At 42.4% G+C, this 27,322-nt stretch overlaps 1 protein-coding gene and 1 long non-coding RNA gene across 5 annotated transcripts in view; one reads left to right on the top strand and one right to left on the bottom strand.

The window, feature by feature from the left end:
• Positions 1-2,737: 2,737 nt before the first annotated feature.
• On the bottom strand, positions 2,738-17,890 carry LOC147345277 (uncharacterized). The gene is made up of 3 exons (XR_015154640.1): positions 17,757-17,890; positions 9,181-9,305; positions 2,738-4,290 (listed from the first exon to the last, which is right to left on the bottom strand). It is a non-coding gene; the product is annotated as an uncharacterized LOC147345277 (long non-coding RNA).
• Positions 16,680-27,322, top strand: part of METTL9 (methyltransferase 9, His-X-His N1(pi)-histidine) — a 48,751-nt gene continuing 38,108 nt past the window's right edge. For 2 of the 4 annotated variants that reach the window (XM_086375348.1, XM_086375347.1), the window contains exon 1: positions 18,803-19,080. In XM_086375348.1, coding sequence (XP_086231474.1) covers positions 18,916-19,080 — 165 coding nt within the window. In that variant the 5' untranslated portion in view covers positions 18,803-18,915. Of the gene's footprint in view, positions 16,780-18,802; positions 19,081-27,322 lie in introns of those variants that run through there. The other 2 variants (XM_086375350.1, XM_086375349.1) reach the window with 2 other exon arrangements.

Genomic DNA, 27,322 nt, shown 5'->3' with positions numbered 1-27,322 from the left:
GGCTACAGTCCATGGGGTTGCAAAGAGTTGAACATGTCTGAGTGACTAAGCATGCATCCATGCATAAGTTTATATATAATTTTAAAATAATGGCCTTTTAAAAATCTAGCTTGAGAATTCCTGAAAAGTTAGCAATGGCTCTCACCAGCTAGCTTACCACTGGCTGTACTTCACAAAAGGACCGTCTGTGTTGCTGCTACTTGGTCTGTGGGTGGGCATGTTCAATAAGAAGTGTAAGGGGTGTAGGTGGAATAGACCTGATTCATATTCTGAGTTCTCTGATTCAAGCCAGGCCTTTGCAGTAAGAGAGTGCAAAATGGTACAGTTCCTGAATTTGTTTTCTTTTTGCTTTCCCTGAAATCAGCAAAGTTGTATCAGGGCCTGGAGACGGGGAAGGCCAGAGATGGTGATGTTGATGGCATTATCTTCCAGCAAGATCTGTTAATCATAAATTCACACACTTAATCTTAAAAGAGAAGCTAAAGATTGTGAAGAAATTTGTATTTGTGTAAACTGTAATGTGCAGCATATCCTGTGAGGAGAGAATCAGTGAACTTGAAGATACATCAATGGAAATTAGAGGCATACCTCAGTCTACTGTGCTTCACTTTATTGCACTCCACAGACACTGCTCTTTTTATAAATTGAAGTTTTGTGGCAACCCTGAGACAAGCAAGTCTATCAGCATCATTTTCCCAGAAGCATTTTCTCACTTCTTGGTAATTCTTAAAATATTTCTAAAATTTTCATTATTATATTTGTTATAGTGATCTGTGATCCGTGATCTCTGATGTTACTATGCAAAAAGATTACAATTCTCTGAAGCCTCAGATAATGGTCAGCATTTTTTAAGCAACAAAGTGTTTTAAAATTATGTATATAGGGTTTTTTAAAAATTTGTATTGGAGTATAGTTGACTTACAGAGGAGGGCATGGCAACCCAGTCCAGTATTCTTGTCTGGAGAATCCCATGGACAGAGGATCCTGGGAGGCTATAGTAGATAGGACCGCAAACAGTCGGACATGACTGAAGTGACTTAGCGTGCGTGCATACAGTTGATTTACAATGTTGTGTTAGTTTCAGGTGTACAGTGAAGCGAATCAGTTATATACATCCACTCTTGTTTAGATTCTTTTCCCATATAGGTCATTACAGAGTATTGAGTAGAGTTCTCTCTGTAATACAGTAGGTTCTTATTAGTTATCTATTTTATATATAGTAGTGTGTACACTGAGTTTTTGACATAACGTTATTGCACATTTAACAGACTACAGTATAGTACGCGTCCCTGGTAGTTCGACAGTAAAAAATCTGCCTGCAATGCAGAAGACCTTGGTTCAATCCCTGGGTTGGGAAGATGCCCTGAAGAAAGAAATGGCAACCACTCCAGTATTCTTGTTTAGAGAATTCCATGGACAGAGGAGCCTGGAAGGCTTCAGTCCACCGGGTCACCAAGAGTCGGACATGACTGAGTGATTAACACTTTCACTTTCACATACTGTAGACACAACTTCTAGATTCACTGGGGAACCAAAAAATTCATGCGATATTCACATTATTATGGTGATCTGGAACTAAATCACAAGATCGCCAAGACATACCTGTATTCAAGCTGAAACACACACAAGAAAGAGGAGACAGAGAAAATAGAATACCCAAGATATTTGGGACAATATGGAGCAGTCAAACATACATTTGAATGAAATGCCAAAGAAAAGAAGAAGAAAAAGAGACCAGGTCACAAGAAATGTTTAAAGAAACAATAATCAAGAGTTTGTTATTTGTTTGTTTGTTGTTTTCACATAATAAAAGACATCAAACCAAGAAACTCAAGATCCAAGTAGCTCAGAGAACCAGGATAAATAAAATACCAGGATGAATATACAAACAAACTTATAAGGCAAAATCATATCATATGATGGACACATCAATATGAGCGACACATCATATTCAAACTGATAAAAACCAAAGATAAGGATGAATTATTGAAGGCAGCTAGATAAGTAAGACATGTTACATACAGAGGAACAAAAATCAGAATTAATAACCGCACATTGTAAGTCAGAAACTATTAAGACTTAAGCCAATGGAATAACATCTTGAAAATTTTGAAAGAAAAAAATCTGTTAACCCAGAATTTTATACACAGTGTAAATGTCTTTAAAAGTTAAGGGGAAATAAAGACTTTCAGACAAACAAAAGCTGAGAGAATTCAGTACCAACAGACCTGCATTATATGAAATGCTCAAGAAAGTTACCAGGTAGAATCCTGGATCTTTACTAAGAAATAAAAATCTCTGAAAGTGATTAAAATGAAGATAAGTATAAAAGACATTTTTTTCTTATTTTCAATCACTTTAAAAGGTAAATGAGGATCCCTCATACGTTTACATACCACTGTAAAGTGGTAATGCCAGTCTGGAATACAGTTTTGCGGTTTCTTATTAAAACTAAACGTGCAATTGTCACGCAAACCAGCAATTGCACTCTTGCGCATTTATCCCAGAGAAACAAAAATCTTATGTTTAGACAATAACCTGTGAATGACTATTCATAGCAGCTTTATTCACAATAGCCCCAAACTGAACAGCTCTGATGTCCTCCAACAGGAAAATACTTAAATAAACTGTGATACACACAACCCATCAAATACTATTCTACAGTAAAAATGGTACAACTTGGATGACTCTCCAGGGAATTATACTGAGCGAAAAAAGCCAGTCACAAAATGTTGCATACTGTATGACTAGTTTATGTAACAGTTTTTAAAATAACAGAGTCTTAGAAACGGAGAACAGACTTATGGTCTTTGGGGGTTTGGGACAGGGTGAGGAGGTAGAGAAATCGGCGTGGTTATGAAAGGATAATGTGAGCAATCTTTGTGGTGATGAAACTGCTCTGAATCTTGACCGTGGTGGCGAATACGTAAACCTATATGTGGCAAAACTGTATGGAGCTAAACACACACACAGACATAAAGTAAGGCTGGGAATCAGAATGAGATCAGTAGATTGTATTACTATCAGTGTCGATTCTGGTTGTGATATTATACTACAGCTTGCAAGATGTTACCATTAGAGTAAACAGGGTTAAGGGACACGAATCTCTCTGTATCATTTCTTACCGCAGCATGTGAATCCACAATTACTTCAATAAAATTTTCAGTAAAAGATGATTGACCATCTGAAGTAAAAGAGCAGTCACGTATATAATGTATTATAGAATCACAGAATATGCAAAAATAAAATGTAGGAAAAAATACCCTAGAATATGGGAGGAATGGGGTGTCATAAGATTCTTACGCTAGGTGGGAAGAGATACAATATTTTAAGGTAGAATCTAATTAATTAAAGATTTTAATTCTAAACTCTAGGGCAATTATTAAACACATATTTTTAAAGTGAGGCACAAATAAAAACCAATAGTGGAGATACAATAATAAGAATTACTCAACTTAAGAGCATCCAGAAAAAGAGGAAAATGCACACAGTTGAAAGATATACCACGTTCATAGCTTAGAAGAATTAATATTGTTAAAATGACCAAACCAAAGTTATCAAGATTCATTGCAATCCCTATCAAAATACCAATGGTATTTTCCACAGAGTTAGAACAAATAATTCTAAAATTTGTATGAAAACACACAAGACCCTGAATAGTCAAAACAATCTATGGGTGGTTGCCAGAGTGGGGAGATGGAGGAGAAGAGAAATAGGTGGAGGCTGAAAGATATAAACTTATAAACTTTCAATTACAAAATAAATTAGTGTTGGATATGAAATGTACAGTGTGGGGAACATAAGTCAATAATTATGTAATATCTTTGCATGGTGACAGATGGTAATTAGATTTATCATGGTGATCATTTTGAAGTGTATAGAAATATAGAATCACTATGCTGTATACCAGGAACTGACATAGTGTTGCATATCAAGTATAATTCAAAAGCAACAAACAACCTCATGGAAAAAGAGATCAGATTTGTGGTTGTCGGAGATGGTGGAGGGGAAGGGGAAGTGGGGATTGCATGAAGGTGGTCAAAAGGTACAAACCTCCAGATGCATGCATTTATGCTAAGTCGCTTCAGTTGTGTCTGACTCTTTGTGATCCTATGGACTGTAACCTGCCAGGCTCCTCTGTTCATGGAACTTGCCAGGCAAGAATACTGAAGTGTGTTGCCATGCCCTTCCGCAGGGAATCTTCCCTATCCAGGGACTGAACCCACATCTCCTACATTGGTGGGCAGATTCTTCATCACTGAGCCACCAGAGAGGCCCCACTGAAAGATACTGTTAAGAAAAAGAAACGATGAGCCATAGACTGGGGAAAAACATTTTCAAAGTTCATCTTTTTTAAAGGACTTGCAGGTAGAATAATAACTCTCACAACTAATGAACAGATAACAAACAACCTAATTTTAAAAATGGACAAATACTTGAACAGACATCCCACCAAAGAAGATACACAGATGGAAAACAAGTACAAGAAAAGATGTTTAACATTGTTCGTCATTAGGAAAATCCAAATTAAAAACCACAATGAGATATCACTATGTAACTATTAGAATGGCTAAAACAAAAGCTAATCATATGAGAATTCCCTGGCAGTCCAGTGGTTAGGACTCTGTACTTTCACCACTGTGGGCCTGGGTTTGATCCCTGGTCAGGGAATAGGATCCTGCAAGCTGCATGGCATGGAAAAAAAAAAAAGAAAATCCATATTTCAATGAACAGAATTTTAAAATACAAGCTAATAATACTGCATGTTGACAAGATGGTGGAGCACCCAGAAACACTCATGCTTCCTGGTAGAATTAAAATGGTCCAGCTGCTCTGGGTTTTGGCAGCTTCTTATAAATTTAAATATACACTTGACATGTACCGCAGAATTCCCACTGCAAGCTATTTGCTCAGAAGAAAGAAAAACAATGTTTGCTCCAAATATGTACACATTTGTTTATGGCTTTATAATTACCCCCCTCCAAACTAGAAACAAGTGTCCTCCAGTTGGTCAGCTGGCGCACAAGGTGTGGGATGTCTACTCAGTGGAATGCTACGCGTCAGTGCAAAAGCAATACTGCTGATACCAACGACAGCATAAAGGACTGTCAGATGCATTATGCTAAGTGAAAGAAGTTAGACTTAAAGATTATCTACTGTACGATTCCATTTACATCACATTCTGGAGAAGGCAAAACTATCAGGGCAGCAAACACCTGAGTGGTTGCCAGGGCCCGAAGGCGGGGAGACAGCTTGGCTACAAAGGGACACAGGGATTTTAGGCAATGGAAATACCCTGCATTTTGATTGTGGTGGCAATGTTCAAATCTTACTAAACATCAGAGAATTCACAGTAAAAACTCTATGAATGTAAAGTATGTGCAAAAGCCTTCACTCAGTATGCAGGACTTAACCAACTCTGGAGAATCCACACTGGAGAGAAACTTTTTGAATGATGATCTGTATGCAGGTGAACTTTTAGTCAGAGCTCAGAACCTGTAATATATCACAGAATTCACTCAGGGGAAAAACCTTACGAATGTGGTGAGTATGGAAAAAACTTTCGATTGAACTCAACCCTGATCATTCCTCAGAGAAGTCACACTGGGGAGAAGCCCTATAAATGTGATGAGTGTGGTGAAGCCCTCAGTCAGCACTCAGGCTTAACACAAGTTAGGAGGGAAGCATGGAAACCTTCTAAACCAAGAAAACATATGTGTGATGAGTGTGGGGAGACCTTCACACAATTAACTGGCCTGAGAAATCACAAAAGAATCCACATGGGGGATAAGACCTACCGATGTCCTGAATGTGGCAAGGCCGTCACAAGGGTATATGTGGACGTTATTCACTCAGTCATGTCTGATATATTTGGGACCCTATGGACTATAGCCCACCAGGCTCCTCTGTCCATGGGATTCTGCAGGCAAGAATACTAGAGAGGGTTGCCATGCCCTCCTCCAGGGGATCTTCACAACCCAGTGATGGAACCCAGGTCTCCTGCATTGCAGGAATATTCTTTACCTACTGAGCCACTGGGGAAGCCCCTTCACAAGCGGAGAACATCTTTCTGAACATCAGTGAATGCTTCTCCTTGTTATGAATTCCCTGATGTTCAGAAAGAGTGTGGCAAAGCCTTCAGTCAGAAGTCAGGTCTTATTCATCATCTCAAAATCCACACACTAGAGAAACCTTTTGAATGTTCTGCATGTGGGCAAGCCTTCAGCTTCAAATCTCAATAAACACAAGAGAGTCCACTCTGAGGAAAAATCCTATACAGATAAATATTGTGGGAAGGCTATAGGCAGAGAGCAACACTGATCCAGCGTCAGAGAGGCCACATCCTGCTAAGCCCAGCAGTGGCATGACTGAAGTGAAGCTTGCAGAAGCTCAGTTCTGATTAGGCCCCAGAGAATACACTGAAATGAGTCCTTGCCGAGATATTTGAGACAACTTCAAGTAGAGTTCAGAATACTTTTTAATTGAGATAAAATGTTTCTTGAACTTCATTATTTACAGAACTTCAGTGATACCAAACTGAAAACTTGTTTAAAGGTTATAAATGTTGGTTGTTGCTCAGCTGTGTCAGACTCTTGGCCACCCCATGGACTGCAGCACACCAGGCTTCCCTGTCCTTCACCATCTCCTGGACTTTGCTCAAATTCATGTCCATTGAGTCGGTGATGCCATCCAACCATGTCATCCTCTGTCGTCTCTTCTCCTCCTGCCTTCAATTTTTCCCAGCATCAGGGTCTTTTCCAATGAGTCGGCTCTTTGCATCAGGTGGCCAAAGTATTGGAACTTCAGCTTCAGCATCGGTGCTTCCAATGAACATTCAGGATTGATTTCCTTTAAGATTGGCTGATTTGACCTGCTTGCAGTCCAAGGGACTCTCAAGGGTCTTCTCCAACTACAGTTCAAAAGCATCAAATCTTTGGTGCTCAGCCTTTTTTTTTTTTCCCCCACCCCTCTCGGCCTTCTTTATGGTCCAACTCTCACATCCATACATGACTACTGGAAAAACCATAACTTACTATTACAACCCTTGTAGGCAAATTAATGTCTCTGTTTTTTAATATTCTGTCTAGGTTGGTCATTGCTTTTCTTCCATGGAGCAAGCATCTTTTAATTTCATGGCTGCAGTCACCATCTGCAGTGATTTTGGAGCCCAAGAAAATAAAGTCTGTCACTGTTTCCATTGTTTCCCCATTTATTTGCCATGAAGTGAATGCGCTGGATGCCAAGATCTTAGTTTTTTGAATGCTGAGTTTTAAGCCAGGTTTTTCATTCTCCTCTTTCACCTTCATCAAGAGGCTCTTTAGTTTCTCTTTGCTTTCTGCCATAAGGGTGGTGTCATCTGCCTATCTGAGGTTATTGATATTTCTCCCGGCAATCTTGATTCCACCTTATGCTTCATCCAGCCCAGCATTTCTCATGATACTTTGCATGTAAGTTAAATAAGTAGGGTGACAATATACAGCCTTGACGTACTCCTTTCCCAATTTGGATCCACTCTGTTGTTCCATGTCTGGTTCTAAGTGTTGCTTCTTGACCTGAATACAGGTTTGTCAGGAGGTAGTCTGGTATTCCCATCTCTTTAAGAATTTTCCAGTTTGTTGTGATCTACACAGTCAAAGGCTTTAGTGTAGTCAATGAAGCAGAAATAGATGTTTTTCTGGAATTCTCTTGCTTTTTCTACAAATGCTGGAAAAGTTGAGAATTTGGAAAAATAAGCATCAACACGAAATTTACCTGGGATTACCTTTGTTAAATGCAATGAAGTGTCAGTTAATACAATGAAAGGGTACACAAGGGCAATTGTAAAAAAAAAAAATTGTAGACTGAATTCACTAGTTTTTATGCTTTGCTTTTTCAAATCATTGATTTCTAATGAGCCTTAGCCTAGCCGAATGTTGAAATTGCTTCCGTTAGTACAGTTGAGGTCACTGTATTCAAGAGCTTGGAATATGTGAAATGAGCTGTCTGTTTCCCTTCTACTTTGGCTACCTAACCAAACCTCTGACCAGAAGTGGTGGCCTGCAGACCCTCCCTGATCCCCACACCCAGAACTAGCATTTCCTGGTGAAAAAGGATGTGTTATATTCTAAGTGACGCTTCTGGGGGGCTCAGAGGTAAATAATCTGCCTGTGAAGCAGGAGACTCAGGTTCAATTTCTGGGTTGGGAAGATCCCCTGGAGAAGGAAATAGCTACCCACTCCAGTGTTCTTGCCTGGGAAATCCCGTGGACGGAGGAACCTGGCGGGCTACCATCCACAGGGATGCAAAGAGCTGGACACAACTTAGTAACTAAAGAACAACAGCAGGTGGGCTTCCCTGGTGGCTCAGATGGTAAAGAATCTGCCTGCAGTGCAGGCGACCCAGGTTCGATCCCTGGGTTGGGAATATCCCCTGGAGAAGGGGATAGCTACCCACTCCAGTATTCTTGCCTGGAGAATTCCGTGGACAGAGGAGCCTGGTGGGCTACAGTCCATGGGATCGCAGAGTCGGACACAACTGAGCAACTAACACACACACAGAGTTGTATGCATTTGTCAAGACTCATAAATTGTACACTACATAGGGTGACTGGAAAAAATTTACAGACCATAACATTTGTTTTCATTTTATTTTGGGAAGATTGTCCTAAAGCAATTACACAAATACCATTTAACTTGCTATTTAGAAATGCTGTTTTCCTCTTTTGGGTTATCTGCACACTTAAAAAAATAACTGCTTCATTAAAGGATAATTTCATGGACTTCCCTGGTGGCCTAGTGGTTAAGAATCTGCCTGTCAATGCAGGTGACATGGGTTTGATCCCTGGTTTGGGAAGATCTCACATGTTGTGGAGCAACTAAGCCTGTGTGCCCTAACTACTGAGCCAACACACCACGACTAGAGAGTGGTCCCTGCTTGCCACAAACAAAGAAAGCCAACGTGCAGCAATGAAGACCCAATGCAGTCAAAAATTAAATAATATCATGACTTTCGAATACTTTTAATTAAAGTGCATATTGCTTCTGCTAAGGATCTCATCTTTGACTTCTCCCTGGTGAAGCATGTTGAAAACTCTCTATTTACAGCAGGATTCTGAATCAACACCTGGAATGGCCCAAGAAACTGCATTTAATCAGCATCACCAGGGAGTCTGAAACTTGTGGTCTAAGGATGGTTAATTACCGCTAGGAGGCAGTAGAGCTTTGTGTGAAGAAAGTGGGTTCTCAGATCCGACTGCCTGCTTTCAAGCCATGCTTCAGTTGCTCATTTGCTGTGCAATGGAAGCTTTCTGTGCCTTAGATTCTTTTCTGTAAGAAAAAAAAAAAAAAAAAAGATAACAGTAGTATCAACCTTATTAAATTGTAGTGAGGATTAAAAGTGTTAGCACAAAGCCTGGTGTCTGGCACATACTGTCCTCGTTAGCAGCACGTGTGATATTCCGGCAGTGCTGTTGTAGGAGGCTCCATTTCTGGAACAGTGAGGCTGTGGTTCAGACGGAGAATTTCATGTGGTTCTACCACAGTTTCAGAGTGCTTTTCCTCCAGGTACTTTCTAGGCGACTAGGCAAGCCTCACACAGTGAAACAGCAGGTCGAGGTAAAGGAGAGGGTGATGGATACGGGGTGGGAGGAGTCAGAAGTGCAAGGACTTTGGTTTCAGGTCATAAGGAGCTGACAATTAGTCAAACACATCACTCTCAAAACAAAAAATATCTCCATTTCTAAACTTTGTCACAGTTATGTACTATTTGAAGGAAATTGTTTCTCATTTATCTTATAGAGTGTTATGCAACTCTGAATTTATGAGATCTGTTTTTAAAGTGTGGGGGGAAACACAGAAAATTATACCACTCCTCTTGTATACTATGTAAGTACAGATACGTTTATATTAGCCTTTGGGAAAAATTCACAGAATTGATAATTCACAAAAGAAAGTAAGAAAAGTAGCAGATCCTGTAACTGGCAGAGACTTTAAGAGTCTCTGATCCAAGTCTGTGACCTTACATACGGGTAGTCTTTATTAATCTCCAATTTTACAGACAAAATGATTAAGGTTTTACCATTTTCCAACGTCACACAGAAAGTATCAGGATTGTCACTAGAATTTTAACTTCCGGCCTCCTGCAGTAAATATTCATCCTGTTTTTGATGGTAAAGATGAGGGCTGAACAAACTGATACGGGGACGAGGGACTGGGAGGGAGTCTGTGGTGGGACAGAAAAGGCTTTGAATAAGAAGCACAGGCATCTGAGAAAGCCTCATTCCCATACACTGTGTGTTTCAGGCAAGTGAGGGCTGATACTTGTTGGGTGAGGGAAGGCTGACTGGTCATCATCATTCCCATAAGGAGTATGCTGTTGTTCAGTCACTCAGTTGTGTCCGACTCTGTGACCTCATGGACTGCAGCACGCCAGGCTTCCCTGTACTTCACCATCTCCTGGAGTTTGCACAAATTCATGTCCATTGAGTCAGTGATTCTATCCAACCATCTCATCCCCTCTAGTCCCCTTCTCCTCCTGCCTTCAATCTTTCCCAGCATCAGGTCTTTTCCAATGAGTCAGTTCTTTGCATTGGGTGGCCAAAGTATTGGAGCTTCAGCTTCAGCATCAGTCCTTCCAATGAATATTCAGGGTTGATTTCCTTTAGGACTGACTGACTTGATCTCCTTGCAGCTCAAGGGACTTCTCTAGCATCACAGTTTGAAGGCATCAGTTCTTTGGCCCTCAGCCTTTTTTATTGTCTAGCTCTCACAGCCATACATGACTTCTGGAAAAACCACAGCTTTGACTATACAGACCTTTGTAGGCAAAGTAGTATCTCTGATTTTTAATATGTTGTCTAGGTTTGTCATTGCTTTTCTTCCAAGAACAAGCGTCTTTTAATTTCATGGCTGCAGTCACCATCTGCAGTGATTTTGGAGCGCAAGAAAATAAAGTCTGTCACTGTTTCCATTGTTTTGCCATCTATATGCCATGAGGTGATGGAACTGTATGCCGAGATCTTCGTTTTTTGAATGTTGAGTTTCAAGCCAGCTTTTTCATTCTCCTCTTTCCCCTTCATCAAGAGGCTCTTTAGGTCCTCTTTGCTTTCTGCCATAAAAGTGGTGTCATCTGCATATCTGAGGTTATTGATATTTCTCCCAGCAATCTTAATTCCACCTTGTGCTTCATCCAGCCCGGCATTTCTCATGATAAGTTAAATAAGCAGGGTGACAATATACAGCCTTGATGTGCTCCTTTCCCAATTAGGAACCAGTCCACTGTTCCATGTCCAGTTCTAACTGTTGCTTCTTGACCTGCATACAGGCTTCACAGGAGGCAAGTAAGCAGTATGATGTAGGTAACTTCATCACTGTCTGAGGTTTTATTGTTATAGAAACTTAATACATTGCTACATTGAGAATGGAATCATCTCTAACAGGAAGTTAGCATGAATAAAACTCACAGACCAATGCAGGAAAAAAAAGCCCCAAACCTATTTATTAATTTATACTCTGACACAAAACTATCATGGGATAGATGGGTATTTATCCCCATCAGCACATTTTCATGCTCTATAAGGAATACAACATGTGGGAATGAGGGACATGGCAGTTCAGGATAATGTTAATGGATGAAGTCATGGTGCTTGAGACAATGAATGCGCCCATCTCCAGCTACACAGAGTGGTACCTGCTGCTTGGAGCAAAGCAGACCTGACTTTGGTCTCCTGGGCTTATGGTTGCGAGCCACTGCGAAATCCACCTGCCTTTCCACTTCCTAAGCCTGATCCAATCCTCTCCATCTTCCACCCACAACGAGCTGTTAATTCTTAGTATGTTATTACCCTCCTTCAGTCAATGTGCAGTCAAGTCTTGGCTTGGGGACCTGCCTTTTTAAACGTGACTTTGCATCACTTTGCTCTAACCTGCTTGTGCATTGGGTTAGAGCACATAACCCAATTTGTGATTCTCAGCAATTTTATTTTCCAGTTTCCAGAATTTTTGAATGCAATTTTATGATTGACTCCATGTACCACCAACCATGTAAAAAAAAAATCTGACAGTTTTTTCTTGAAACATCCTTAAACATATGTCAAAAAATAACTTATTCCTGATGCTTGTGTCCAAACAGACACACAAGTTCCAAATTAAAAAAGCTAACAAATGGTAGATGTCCTCAAATATGATGTGAGTTACCAAGTGTCAAGATGAAAATACAGTCATGTATTTACAGACATGGGCTGCTATTTATAGACAACAGTGGAGAAATTCCAGTCCATGAATCAAACAGAGGGTTGGAGATTCTAAAAATGAATCCATCGTACTATCAAACCCTACAGGAATAACCTAGATTTATTTTCCTGAAGACTTACTCTACTGAATAATCATGATGAGCATTGTAGATGTGGTAAAAATAATCTATAAATGTCTCCTAATGAAAGCAAAAAAAGATTTCACAAAACCAAGGCAATTTGTTTACATTGTTAAGATGTCTGAAAAGTAACAAACTTGGCTCCAGTATCATTTATAGTTTTGGTTATGAAACAGACCATTCCTGGAGGAAGAACAGCCTGTTCTATATTCACAGATACCAAACTTCACTTTAGTGAGCTTCTTGAGCAAAACTGGCTTCTCCCAGAGCCCCCTGCCCCACCCTGCTTCCTCTCGGGCCTGGTGTGGGAGGCAAGAGGGGAAGGTGGGATTTGAGTTCTGTTGGCTCAGAACAAGTCTCTGTGGTGGAGGAAAGGCTGCTGTCATATGTAAACCTTTTTTTTTTTTTTTTTAAAGACTTGAGCATAGAAAGCTAATGAACATGGAAATAAAGTTTATTCCCTGATGGCTCAGATGGTAAAGAATCTGTGTGCAATGCGGGAGACCCGGTTCAATCCTTGGGTCGGGAAGATCCCCTGGAGAAGGGAATGGCAACCCACTCCTGTATCCTTGCGTGGGAAATCCCATGGACAAAGGAGTCTGGTAGGCTACATTCCATGGGATTGCAAAGAGTCAGACACAACTGAGCATCTAACACAACAACAATTGTAGAAGACCTTAAGAGCTGCTTTCAGTATCTACTTTGTCAATTTTAGGGAAGTATATGGAACAATTGCAGGGTTCTCAAAATCTAAGGTTTTGGTTATCTAATAACTGAATGCCTTTCGCCTGGATTTAATGATTTGTGCACACAATATGTTTAAGGAAGATCCCAGGCTAAGTCGTAAGACAAACTCACATTAGTTGTGGCTACTAGCAAATCAATCACAGTTTTCACAGAGAAGGGAGATGGTTCTGTTTGATTTTCAGGCTGATTGATTGCTCAAGTATTAACTTTCATAAACGTATTCTTTTTCATTTTTCAGACCAGTTTGTGGTTGTGCAAGATAAAATAGTGGTCTTCTCTCATGTCAGCAGAGATGTGGTTTTGGGGTATGTTATACAAACTATTTAAGATACTTAGGTTTATGTACAGGCTTCCCAGGGGGTGCTAGTGGGAAAGAACCCACCTGCCAATGCAGGAGACATAAGAGACATGGGTTCCATTCCCGGGTCAGGAAGATCCCCTGGAGGAGGGCAGGGCAAACCACTTCAGTATTCTTGCCTGGAGAAGCCCATGGACAGAGGAGCCTGGCGGGGCTACAGTCCATAGGGTTGCACAAAGTCAGACATGACTGAAATGACTTAGCACATGTTTATGTACATACATACATACATGCCTTGTCTACTATAAAATATTTAAAGCTTTAAAAGCTTTCTTAACATACCATGCAATTTTTTCATGTATTTCATATAGACCATATGTTTGAATATTTTAGAGCCACAAAATAAGAAGGCTTTATATTTTCAAAATCAGACTATGAAAACACAGTGGCATGAAGTTACAGGGTGAGTTGGGTGGAGAGGAAGCAGCCTTTTACAGGATCAAACCCACACACATGCAGAAGACTGCAATTAAGAGGCCAAGGATAGGGATGTCTTGAAAATACACGTAAAACAAGATGAAAGAAGAGTTCTGGACCTTTGAAAATGCCCCAGAAAGCGAAGGAAAACAAGTCTTCTCTTTTATCAGAGCTCCAACTCAGACCTGCTGCTGGAAAGACCTTGCTGGGTTGAAATATACATTTAAAGAAATAACATATTTTTCCTTTAAGTGGATCAAACTGTTACACGGGCAAATTTCTTTTAGGGATCCTAGAAGCAGTAGCATACATTTACAACCTAAGTACACAGGTGGCTTACTCTGATGTTCGCAGCCCAGAGGACTCTTAGAGGTACCTCACGTTTTTATCCCACAATTACTGGTATACCTGTAGTCCAGAGGAACTTGGGCAACTCGGAAGCTCTCAGGCTTAGCAAGGAGATGTCAAAACAAGGGCTGCAAAGCCACACTTCCTCTGGACAGCTTTCATTTTTCTAACCATGTACACTTCTTTTGTAGCACACAGCAGACTGTAGTGAACTATTCATTTTGTGATTACTTGCACCCACAAAGTAATCCTCCCTCTTAAATAGTAAGCTCTAAGGATGTCATTGTGTTTCTTTTGCTTTCCTCTCCATTTAGTCCAGTGCCTCATGCCTTGCGTCTACTCAATAAATCTTCTTGCCAATGTGAAAGTGGCAGTTCTTGGTCTTTCCAACTTTATCCCTGACATCAATTGAAACAGGTATGAGACTGCCATGGGAGGGAGGCTGTGGGGTCCAGAAGGTTCTAAGTAGGTGAAGTGCTGTGGCTGGCACAGAGGTGATGCAAACGAGCCAGCTGGGAAGAGGGGCAAAGGTTTTCCTACTAAGAAGGTAGGCACGCCTGATAAGTACATAAACTTGAGTTTGCTGCCTGATTTTGGGATTCTTAGGCTTGAATGTTAAGCAGTTTTGTGTTTCATATTCCTTTCGGACACTTTCATCCTCACTCTCTTAGTTCAGTCTCAGGAAGAGGTCTGGGAATAGACAGAGGAGGAGGAGCTAACATCCTGGGCTCTAAGGGAATGTCTTATGGAGGGTAGCTTTGCAGAGGTCAGTCACATTGGGAATAAGCATCGTTATTATGATAACCTTGGTTGAGTTTTTACAGTTTACAAGGCATTCAGATCATCTGATTCTCACAGATGTGTTGTGGACTAAGTGGTTCAGAATCACGTGTGTGTGTGTGTGTGTGTGTGCACACTCAGTCGTGTCTGACTCTTTGCGACCCCGTGGACCACAGCCCACCAGGCTCCTCTGTCCATGGGATTTTTCAGGCAAGAATACTGGAGTGGGTTCCCATTTCCTCCTCCAGGGGATCTTCCCAAGCCAGGGATCAAACCCGCATTTCCTGCACCTCATGCATTGGCAGGTGGATTCTTTACCACTGAGTCACTAGGGAAGCTCTCAAAATCATGGCCCCAGTTTACAGATGAGGAAAGGGAGGTTCAGGAGAGGGTGAATTATCCAAGTTATAGTGAAAGCAAGAGAAAATTAACATTTTTGGAGAACTTACTATGTCCTGAGGCACTACACTAAACACTCTATATAACTTTTTTACTTTTAATTGGAGGATAATTGCTTTACAAAATTGTGTTGGTTTCTGTAGTACAACAACGTGACTCAGTCATAGGTATACATATGTCCCCTCCCTCCTGAACCTCCCTCCCGCCCCCACCCCATCCCACCCCTCCAGGTGGTCACAGAGCCCCGGGTGGAGCTTACTGAGTTACACAGCAACCCCCCACTAGCTATCCGCTTTACACACGGTAATGTGTAGGTTTCACTGCTACTCTCTCAATTTGTCCCATCCTCGCCTTTCCCCACTGTGTCCACAAGTCTGTTCTCAATGCCTGTGTCTCTATTCTTGCCCTGCAGATATGTTCATCAGTACCATTATTTTCAGAATCTGTACGTGTTAATATATAGTATTTGTTTTTCTCTTTCTCTCGCCCTAGCTTACACTTTATCAGAGACCACAGTGATGTCATTGCATATGCCTGACATCATATCAACAAAGTTCAGATAAGAATCCGTTACATTTACTAATATAAAAAAAATTTATTGAATACATTTACTAATTTCATTTTTTTAGAGGTACTCATTGCTTAATAACCACAAGGAACATCTACTGAATACACAGGGGAAAACTTGCACTTTTCTTACACTCCGCAAAATATTAAGAAGCATAAACACAATCTAAGCCCATGAAAACATGTGATTATACTCTTTTTAGATCATTATCTCTTCAACAAGATGACAATGAGCAACAATGGCAGCACATTCTGTGTTTCTCTACAGATCCAGCTCTCTCTATATAGGTTCTCTTCCTAATTGAAAAGAGAACATGAAAATGCTGTAAATTGCAGCTGATAAGAACAATTACAACAAAGAGCGCCCTGCCTAGAGTTCTAGATAGGAAAGTGATCCAGTCAAGATTTGGGACCTATGCACAGAGCTATGACCCAAGCCAGACACCTGATTCCTGGTCAGGGGAACACTGAGCAAAGCCCAGCACAGAAGGTGTCATTTATGTGTCCTTTGAATATCACTGCATTTCAAGGTCAGAAAGAATACTGGCTCTTAGCTGGCTTTTTGTGTTATCTATGCCTCTTCCCCTCTCTGTGATGGATGACTGAGGTTTTAATATACAGCCAGTGACATTCTAGTCGATGTAGGAAAGGGGCAGTCCCTGAGGGCAATCTGAACTTCTGCTTAGTATATTTACTCTTGCTGTTTTCCTTCCTCCTCACTTGTAATTCAGGAGGCTCTCTGAGAAGGGAGAGACAGCAAGGCTTCTTAGATGGATCGAAGGACTGTGAGCTGGGATACCAGGTTCTATGAAAAGGTCTGGTATTGAATTTGTTCTGCTACCTTTAGGCAAATCATTTGATCATGCTGTGCTTTGGTTTCATCCTGTGCTTGCTAAGTGTAAACAACATGTAGTTGAATATTCTGTGATTATTATAGAGTATTTAAATGTGAGACTGATTTATTTTTTCCAGGCCACCTGCTCAGGTCTGAAGTGAAAATCTGCTTCTTTGAGATGCTGGGCTTCGTGGCAGTCAACTGACCCTAAACCCTTCAGACAACAGCAGCCATCTAGTTGCTGCTTCTCAGTTCATCAGGCTTACTCTATAGTTGAGGGGCTTATTTTGTGGTCTCCTTTGTTTGCAGAAATGAAATATGTCATTCTATACATTCATGCTGCTTTTACAGCCCCCTGCCCAACCCGTCTCACCTCCTCTAAAAAGATGAAGGCTTTCTTTGGCACAGAGTTGCTGTACCTGTGACACTGATCCTAAGAGGCAGTGGAGAGAGATGACATCGAAAACTGAATTATCTGAGCTTGCTACTATAGTTCCTTTTTGATGATTTGGGTCAGGACCACTAGAGGTTTGAACTAGATTTAAAGGTGCAGGCTCTTTGGGATTTTGGCAGGAAGCAGTTAGGGAGTATGCTGGAAAGAGAACACAAAGTACCCTCCTCCTCTCTGCCTTTTTGGTTTGTTTGTTTGTTATAGCCTGTGTTACATTAGGCAACAAGATGTTCCTGTTAGTGAAAGGTGCCAAGCTGAGGTTCTTAGAAGCTAATAAAAATGTTTGTGGATAAGGAAGGGTTTTGTTCCTCATCAGTGATCACCATGACACTTTTAAATAACCATCTCTGAAGTGCACAAGTGGAGTTAACAGAAAGGCTTCTTTTGTTTCGAATTAAAATAAAATGTATTACATGATGTCTAGTGCATTTAAATTAGAAGCATTTTCTAAACAAACCTAGCAAGGTGTTAAAGGGATAGGCCCCATGAAATGTTTGACTCCTTACTTGTAGCTTTGGTGGCAGCAGGAAGAGCTTCAGACACAGGAACACAGTGTAACCTTTCAGTTTTGAAACGTTGCTAGGTCTTCCTGTGCTACAAATGATCAAAGACACATCTGGGTAAATATTGCTTGCAAATCTTAGTTGGCTTGACGAGTACTGGATCCAACTTCCGTTTGTTAATTCAAGGAAACGAGCACGCAGGGACTCGAATTTGGGGTTTTCATTCTTGGACAGGGTCATCAATACACCAGAACATAACTTGCAGGTGCCCCAACTGCAGAAGCTTCCAACAGAGGCAGAGTTTTCGCTGATGCCTCTTAGAAACAGGTAGCCAGCAACCTGCCAGGCTTGAGGAACTGGGTGGGGAGGTGGGGAGGAGTTGGCGGTAACATTTTGCACTTAGATTTACGTCTACTGTGCAGCTCTTGCGAAGCAGGGTGTAGGTCCTTGGGGTGGAGGTCTGGCTGGTTGGCTGTAAATGTGAATAGGAAGCCATGTAGCTTGGCAATTATGTTAAAACTGGCAATCTCTGTCTCTGGCAAGGACTTCGCTGTATGAATGTACGAAGGGGATGAGGGTCACCCCGGGGTCAATCTGCACAACCTGGAGAAAAGTCCCGCCCAGGGGTGGATGAGGGGCCCAGAGGCAAAGACTAAGGCGACGAGAGACCAGAAGAACTGCAGACACTACCTTGGAGGGACGGGGAGGCTTCAGTTACCGCCTTCGGAACGATCACCCCTGGCTTAGAAGTATTAATATTAAAGTCATTTAGGCCATTGTAAGGAGCCGCAACCAGACGGGAGGCGGGGACGCGCGCCAGGCGGATGCGCGCTCCCTTTGTCCCACCTCCCGGCCGGCTGGCTCTTTAGGCCGAGGGAACGCGCTTTGGAGAGAACGCGCCGCAGGCGTTGCGTTTGTGCTCCGGGTGGAAACTGCCTTCCGCGGCGGCGGCGTTCCGGGGGCGGAGAGGACCGGGTAGGCGGGAAGGTTGAGCGCCGCCCGCTCCTCCCCACCCCCTGCCTCGGCCCTGAAGGGGCTGGATGGGCGGCGAGTCGGGCGCGATGGCTCGAGCCTGGGCGGCGGCGGCGGCAGCGGCTGGAGGCGGCGGCGCGTCCTCCTCCTCGCCCCGGCGGTGATCGGAGCGAGCGGCCGCAGGCCCCCGATGAGACTGCTCGCGGGCTGGCTGTGCCTGAGCCTGGCGTCCGTGTGGCTGGCGCGGAGGATGTGGACCCTGCGGAGCCCGCTCACCCGCTCCCTGTACGTGAACATGACGAGCGGCCCGGGCGGGCCGGCGGCGGCCGCGGGCGGCAGGAAGGAGAACCACCAGGTATGGAGCCGAACCCGAACCGGGCCCGGCGGGGCGGGGGCGGGGCGGCCAGCCTTCCCGCGCTCGGCCCGGCTATTGTGCGGGGCTTTGCGGCGTGAGGCACCCCCGGGCCTCGCCCCGCCGCCCCGGCCCCTCGCAAAGTTTCCCCCCCACCGTCTTCTGGGCCGGGCGCCCGGTCCGCGCCCCGCGGCTCCTTTTGTTCGGCGGATCGCGAGGAGGACGACCTTCGGTTTCCCTCCCGGGCCCCGGCGCGAGCGCCCGGGAGCCCCGCATTGTTCCCGGGTCCCGGCCGGTGATTGCAGACGCTCGGCCACTTCGGCGTCCGCTCCTGGCGGCCGGCCGGAGGAACTTTCGGGCCGGCGCGTGGCGACCCATCTGGGGACCCATCTGGCACCGAGGCCTGAGAACTGAATGACCCGACCAAACCCATTATCCCCGACAGCTTCCATCAGCCCCGAGTATCACGCCGAAAAGCCGGTCCCTCTTTTTGTCTGGTGACTCTCTGAACGTACAAAGGTTCCATAAAGAAATTTAGCCTTGCAGCGTGAGCCATTTAACTCTCTGGGCTCGTTTGGGTGACATTTTCCCTAAGCACTTAAAAATGTGTTTGATAAGTCGTCACTCCTCTCCTGTCGAACCTTCTTCCCCTCCTACCTAAGAGAGATTATCTCCTTCAAACTTTGATTTTGGTATCTGACCGGAGAGATGTGGTAACAAGAAAGGTGATGCAAGCTTTCACTGGAAGGGTTATTAGAACTGGGCAGGAGCGAATTCTTTAAAAGAGTTGTAGTTGTGCACCGTGAACGATGGCGATGTGGCTGGCTGGATAGTCTTTTTCATTATCTTAGTTTTGTGCCCCTTGTGCATTTGCAGAATTAAGAGTGAGGTCTTTCGTGTTTGATTATAATGTAGTTTGCGGTTAACATGACACTGAGAAGAAAGCCTCTTGGCTTTTGAACTCTGCCGGAGTGTTGGTTTATAATAGCTAGCAGTTATAGTACATTTTGCTTTCCCAGAGAGCGGTAGCTAATTACTCCCCATCTTGTGTCATCATTTTCATAGATTACTTTTCCTACGATGCCAAGTGTTTACCCTGAAGTTGATTTCATGTGTTCTAATGAAACTGAAGAATTATCTAAGGAGATAAAACAATCCATTCAGAGAAATAGTATTTAGTTTTTATTTAGAAAATATTTGTAGTGGGCTTTTTCTATTTTTAAAGGAAATTATAAATGTCTATAGAATTTTTTTGTAATCCCACAGCTATTGTACTAATACTTTGTTAATCACTCCAATGATATTGTTCAGTTCAGTTCAGTCGCTGAATCGTGTCCGACTCTTTGCGACTCCATGAATCGCAGCACGCCAGGCCTCCCTGTCCATCACCAACTCCCTGAGTTCACTAAGACTCACGTCCATCGAGTCAATGATGCCATCCAGCCGTCTCATCCTCTGTTGTCCCCTTCTCTTCCTGCCCCCAATCCCTCCCAGCATCAGAGTCTTTTCCAATGAGTCAGCTCTTCGCATGAGGTGGCCAAAGTACTGGAGTTTCAGCTTTAGCATCATTCCTTTCAAAGAAATATTGTTAGGAGTGTACATAAACTTACTAGGTGACCTTAACCTGTAAAACCACATTCTCTGCAATGGATTAGTCATTTTTAGAGTTGTACTGTAGTGATAATGTTTGGTTACTAAGATATATATATCTCGAAGTAATATGGATAATGATGTAAAACAGTGAGTAGAAATGTCATCTTTAACAGCTGGTAGAAATAAAGTTCTGGGTAGGATAAAAAGGCTTATTTCCATTGACATGGAATTATAGTAGAGTCTCTTGACTATAGATATTTATTATAACACTTGAGATTACTGATACTTCAGTATACTTGATGTTTTCAGTGCTCATAAAAGAGACGGACATATTATAAAAACGGAAAAACTGTTTAAGTCACTTGATTTTTATGGGGCCTGGGTAGAATTATAGCTGCAGACAGCCTCAGACGATGGCCTAACAAGACATCTCAGAATGTCTTCCAGTTGTATACTTTTTAAAAGTTGGATCTGTCAGGTTCTAAGGAAAATTAATACTGGTTTCCAGTACCTCCTTTGCTTCATTATGTTTCTAAGATACTCAAGTATGTGTAGTAAGTGTGTGTTTTAACCAGTTGAACATAACAATTTGGGCAGCTAGTTTCTCCAAATGAAGACTGATCTGGTGCTTTTTGAATATTGAGTAGAAGGGGGAAGATTGGCTCTTTTCCTTAGAACAGTCACTCAAGACATTATTTTGAGTTGATGCATTCACATTATGAAAATATTGTCCATGAATAAAAGATTAAAGTGAACAAAAGAGATGTTTATGGAAACCACAGTGAAATAAATGAAATAGGAGATTGTTCTCTCTGCCCTGGCTGAGTTGATGATTTGTTATCTGCTTTATGTTCCAGGATCCTTATAAACTTTGTTGCTTATGAAGTAACTTAACTCTAAATGCTTTCCCTCCCTTCAAGTTAATAGTTTATACCAGGTCTTCTGGTGTTCATTTGGGTATGTGGGTTCCATAGCCAGCCATCTGGATCTTTTGCAGTTGCATGGAAGTAGGGTTATGGATTTGATTGAACTATACTTACAAGTTTTCCTTATGTTTGATTAAGAAATTATGGTGGTGGATTCTGTGTTTAAAAGAGAGATCTTAGGCAATGTTTGTTCATTAAAAATAGCTATTTACTTCTGAATCCTGGAGAGGCAAGGCTCCTTTGGGCTAAAGCAGCTCTAAACCATAGTCACAGCACCATTTTAATACCTTGGTTTGGTGTGCTTGGTGTGCTAGTTTCACAGCTGGGATTTGTGTTTCATTTGGGGCAAGTGAGAAGGAAGGGAAGGGGTTTCTCAGCACAGATCGATATGGCTTGCCGGCCAAACAGGCACCACTGACTTTTTTGTACAGACTGTAAAGTGAGGGAAAAAAAATTTTTTTTAAGAAGTTTGCTTCAGAGAAAATTTCAAGTTTTCTTAATCAGCATCACATTCTTAATCACAGATTGAAAGCTGGGTACTTTGACTTACTGGGAAGAAAGTGAGGCAGGTTGGAGAAGGAAATGGCAACCCACTCCAGTGTTCTTGCCTGGAGAATCTCAGGGACGGGGAAGCCTGGTGGGCTGCCGGCAATGGGGTCGCACAGAGTCAGACATGACTGAAGCGACTTAGCAGTAGCAGCAGTGAGAAACTAGATATGTGACTTTTCAACATTGGCTGGCCCAGAACTTACAAAGAAAGTAATAACGACAGTAACTTTGAATCTAGTTTTTTTGAGGCATTGCACCTGCTAGTTAAGGCAACTGTTAAAGAGCTATTGAAACTTGAAAGAACTCTTAGGCCACACTAACTAGGTTCTTGATAATAAGAGTCATTCAGCAGCTTCTCAATTGATGGAGTGACAAAAGAATTGTTATAGAACTCCCTGGAACCAGGCCAGGACTGTTTCTCCAGTTGATACACTGCCAGGTTTTTTAAGAGCACAGATAACATTATCTGGAATTAATAAGGTAACTTGGGGAGGGAGATGGGAGGGAGTTTCAAAAGGGAGGGGATATATGTATACCTATGGCTGATTCTTGTTGAGGTTTGACAGAAAACAGCAAAATTGTGTAAAGCAATTATCCTTCAATAAAAAGTAATAAATATATAAGGTAACTTAAAATTGCAAATATGTGTATATCTGAGTTTTTCTTTTTGCCTTCTTATGTAAACTCAGAAATGTGCTCTGCCATAAGCAATGATGGATTTAAGATAGAATTGAAACAATTTGGATTTTTTCAGATGAAAAAATAGTACATGGACATCACAGCCAGAGGTCAAAGGTTGTGCTAAATACAGGTTCCATCTCCTGCTTCTCACTACCCAGTTGGCTTGTGGAGGTGGACCAAAGTTAGGCGTGAGTTAGCAGTGCCCAGAGGGGTCAGCCAGCTAGCCAGACAGATGCTGATAGATAGGTTTGTGTCCTCTGAAGTGCCTTGGAAAGTCTGGAGGCTTTTTCAGTGGAATACCAAAGAGATTTTGAAGAGTTTCTTTCCTTCCTAATAACCTGTGTTGAAACCCTAAACAAGTGTTAGGTGCAGTTTTAGAGAACAAGGAAGGTCCCTTCTTCGGGGTGTACCAGAGGCCTTTATGTTCCCCTGTGAAGGTGCCCTTGGGACCCTGATACTTCCTGTAAAAGACTGTTTCAGATCCTCTGAAGCTTTGTTAAAGTCTTGGGATTATAAACTACTAACAGCTAGTAAGTATTTGAAATGAAGATTGCCAATAATTTGTTTATTAAATCAAAATTGAAGTGATTTAATCTAATCTTTCCCTGCATGGAAGTGAGGGTGTCTTGTTACTCTGCACTTTCAAGTCTCCTATAAAGAGGTTGTTGGTTTAGGTTTGTATCATTTGTAGGAAAAGAATGAATGATTTGAATATTTACACCTGTGCTGTGCATATCTACAAGGTGTGTGTGTGTTAGTTGCTCAGTTGTGTTTGACTCTTTGCCACCCCATGGATTATAGCCCGCCAGGCTCCTCTGTCCATGTAGTTCTTCAGGCAAGAATATTGGAGTGGGTTGCCGTTCCCTTCTCCTAGGGATCTTCCCGACGTAGGGATCAAATCCGGCTCTCTTGCATTGCAGGCGGTTACTTTACTGTCTGAGCTACTAGGGAAGCCCTTGTACAAGGTATCAGTGAATCTGATACACAAGGCAGTCTGATACACAAGTGATTAAATGTCTGGACTGATAAGATTGCATTGTAGAGCTTAGAATGTGGTTTTTGAATCCTTAGCTGTCAAGGTCAGTGTCTTCAGGTTGGTCTTACCACTCACTGCAGTAGCTAAGATTCTCCTGTACTCCGTTAGTGGAGCCTTTCTGGTTGCCTTTAGTGGTATTGAATACCTCAGGTCTTTGGTTACTCACTTCTTTTGAGAATGGCAGAGTGCCCAGACGTACAGTGTGGTTTGGGGATTCCCTTGAACCTCAGTTCTCGACTGGCTTTTGTGAACCTTGAACAGGAAGGGCAAGAAAATCAAGTTATTGCGCTTCTATTAAGTGTCAGGCACTGTGTATGTATATTATCCTCTCTAATCCTTATAACAACTCTTGGAGGTAGGTGGTACATCCCCATTTTACAAACAGAGGCTAAGAGCAATGAAACTTGCTTAAGAGCACAGTTAATAGATAGCAGAGTTGGAATTTTGAATCCTGCTCTGTCTGGTTTCAAGGCCCAGGCTTTCCCCACTGTTTCACGGTGTCCCTCTTACGAAGCCTTGTTGCCTGAGGGGCTGTGAAAGTAGGTTGCCTTCTCAATAGCAAGCTGTACCCACTCTAGTGGAGCTCTGTGTAGACACTGAGATTATGTAACAATCCAAGTTGTTTTTGCTGTTTGTGAGCAGATAAAGATGAAAACAAGTGCTTGAAGTTCTGGCCTTTATCCAGTTTGTGCATGCTTTGGTCACGTTTAACAATGCGGGGGGAGAGGTCTTACCTGTGGTGTCTTTCTTGTGACACCAACCAATTCTCTGACACCAGCTAGGTGTTCTGTGATTCACTTCTATTTGACACTACCCAGAGTTAACAGCCCAGAGATGTAAGGGCTCCCTCCTGCAAGACTGTCCTCATGTGTGTCTCACATGCCAGCTACAGATTTAGGGTCCATAGCCTACCCATGCTTCTGTCTGATTTGGTTACAAATTCTGGGGTTTCCACAACCCCCCATCAAATTAGATAACGATTTACAGAGCTTAGGAAAACACTTGGTTTCTGTTTACAGTTTGTTATAGAGGATACAACTTGGGAACAGCCAAATGGAACAGAGGCATAGGGCAAGGGACTGGCGGGAGAAGGTAGAGGGTGTCACAGAGCTCCTAAGCCCTGTCCAGGTAAGCCATCCTCCCAGCATGTCCGTGTGTTCAGCTACCTGGGAGCACCCAGAACCCTGTCTTTCAGGAGTTTATGGAGGTTTCGTTACCAAGGTGTGATTGATGAAATCTTTGACCAGTGTTGGTTAAACTCAATCTCTAGCTTCTGTCTCCTCCCTGGATATTAGAGGTGGGACTGAAAGTTCCATCTTGCCCTCCTGGTCATCACATGACCATACACTCACTCTGGAGTTTCCTCAAGGTTTTAGGTGCTCTGTGCTGGGAACTTGGGATAAAAACCAAATGTTTATTTATTATTGAACCACATTACCCAAGAAACTTGCAAAGAGTCGGACACGACTAAGCGACTGACAAATGTATATACAAACGTGTATACGATTCAGTTCAGTTCAGTTGCTCAGTCATGTCCAACTCTTTGCAACCCCATGAACCGGAGCACGCCAGGCCTCCCTGTCCATCACCAACTCCCAAAGTCCACCCAAACCCATGTCCATTGAGCCGGTGATGCCATCCAGCCAATCTCATCCTCTGTCGTCCCCTTCTTCTCCTGCCCTGAATCTTTCCCAGCATCAGGGTCTTTTCCAATGAGTCAATGAGTCAGCTCTTTGCATCAGGTGACCAAAGTATTGGAGTTTCAGCTACAACATCAGTCCTTCCAATGAAAACCCAGGACTCATCTCCTTTAGGATGGATTGGTTGGATCTCCTTGCAGTCCAAGGGACTCTCAAGAGTCTTCTCCAACACCACAGTTTAAAAGCGTCAATCATCTACGCTCAGCTGACATTACCTAAAATCAGAAAGTTCATTTTCTAAAATAATTTTCTAATTCTAATTTTCCTAATGGGCTCAAGTCTTTTGTATTTTGGAAGAAAAGATTATTATATGCCATGTATCTGACTAGTTGAGGAACTCCAAGTAAGTTCAGAAAAACTTTTAACTCTATCCCTCAGTCTGATAAGCAAATATAATTTTATAGGAACATTGCATTTCTACTTTAAAGGAATTGGGTAAGCCCATGTAGGGGTTCTTAAGCCATGGTGATTTTGCACCCTCAGAGAAACTTGACAATGTCTGGGACATTTTAGTTTGTCATGACTGGGGGCTGGGGAAGTGTTGCTGGCATCTGATGGGCACTGGCTTGGGATGCTGTTAAACATCCCACAGCCCAGATCAAGGATTATCCGGCTCCAAATGTCAGTGGTGCTGAGGTTGAAAAACGCTGGCTTAGTGTAATTCTGTTACTATCTAGATCAGATTATCTTTAGACCCATTTATCCAGTCTTAATTGGGAGAATAGTCCTGCTTTCTTTTCTAGAATTGAATCTCACAGACAGGCACACTGGAAGAACAAAGCAAAGAGAAGCTTCTTTGAAAAAAAACTTCTGAAAAACCACATGCCCCTGAACAGGAGTTTGAATCAGTTGGGAGTGCTCAGCAGCCCATTCATTTGGCACTGTAAGGTGGGAAATGAAACATGCAGTGCTTTGCCAGGTGCCTGGGATAAGGTAGACGTTCTGTGTCTTCCTTCACTGCTTGCTGTACTAATGTAGTTCTGTGGTGGGTGGATAGCTTAACCACTATTTGCAGCATTGGGTTTAAGCAAGGCCTTACAAAAACCTTAAAGTTTTAGAAACTGACAAAACCCAGTGACAGCTGTCTCCATGGTTATCCTTGTGTTCTCTTCAGGATTTTACTAGAAACACTAACTTCTATCTGTTAGACTGCCTGTGATTTTTTAACAATTATTGTTAAATAGATGAACATTTTGTTGTTCATCTGTAACTGTACCAGGCACTGAAGTCAGTCATTGTCCCTGACCTTTTATGGAGCTTTGTGTCTGCCTGGGAAGACAGACCCTGAACATGCAATTTATAAACAGGTATTCCAGGTGCGCTATTTCAAATCCTGAAAGATGATGCTGTGAAAGTGCTGTACTCCATATGCCAGCAAATTTGGAAGACTCAGCAGTGGCCACAGGACTAGAAAAGGTCAGTTTTCATTTCAATCCCAAAGAAAGGCAATGCCAAAGAATGCTCAAACTACCGCACAATTGCACTCACCTCTCACACTAGTAAAGTAATGCTCAAAATTCTCCAAGCCAGGCTTTAACAGTATATGAACCGTGAACTTCCAGTTGTTGAAGCTGGATTTAGAAAAGGCAGAGGAACCAGAGAACAAATTGCCAACATCTGCTGGATCATGGAAAAAGCAAGAGAATTCCAGAAAAACATCTACTTCTGCTTTATTCACTGTACCAAAGCCTTTGACTGTGTGGATCACAACAAACTGGAAAATTCTGAAAGAGATGGGAATACCAGACCACCTGACCTGC

The sequence above is a fragment of the Bos grunniens genome, chromosome 25 (assembly GCF_055505025.1).
Source record: "Bos grunniens cultivar Pamir isolate PY7600 chromosome 25, Bosgru_T2T1.0, whole genome shotgun sequence".
NCBI classification, from domain to species: domain Eukaryota; kingdom Metazoa; phylum Chordata; class Mammalia; order Artiodactyla; family Bovidae; genus Bos; species Bos grunniens.
Note: the sequence above shows the minus strand (reverse complement) of the source record. Positions and strands in the feature narration are given on the sequence as shown.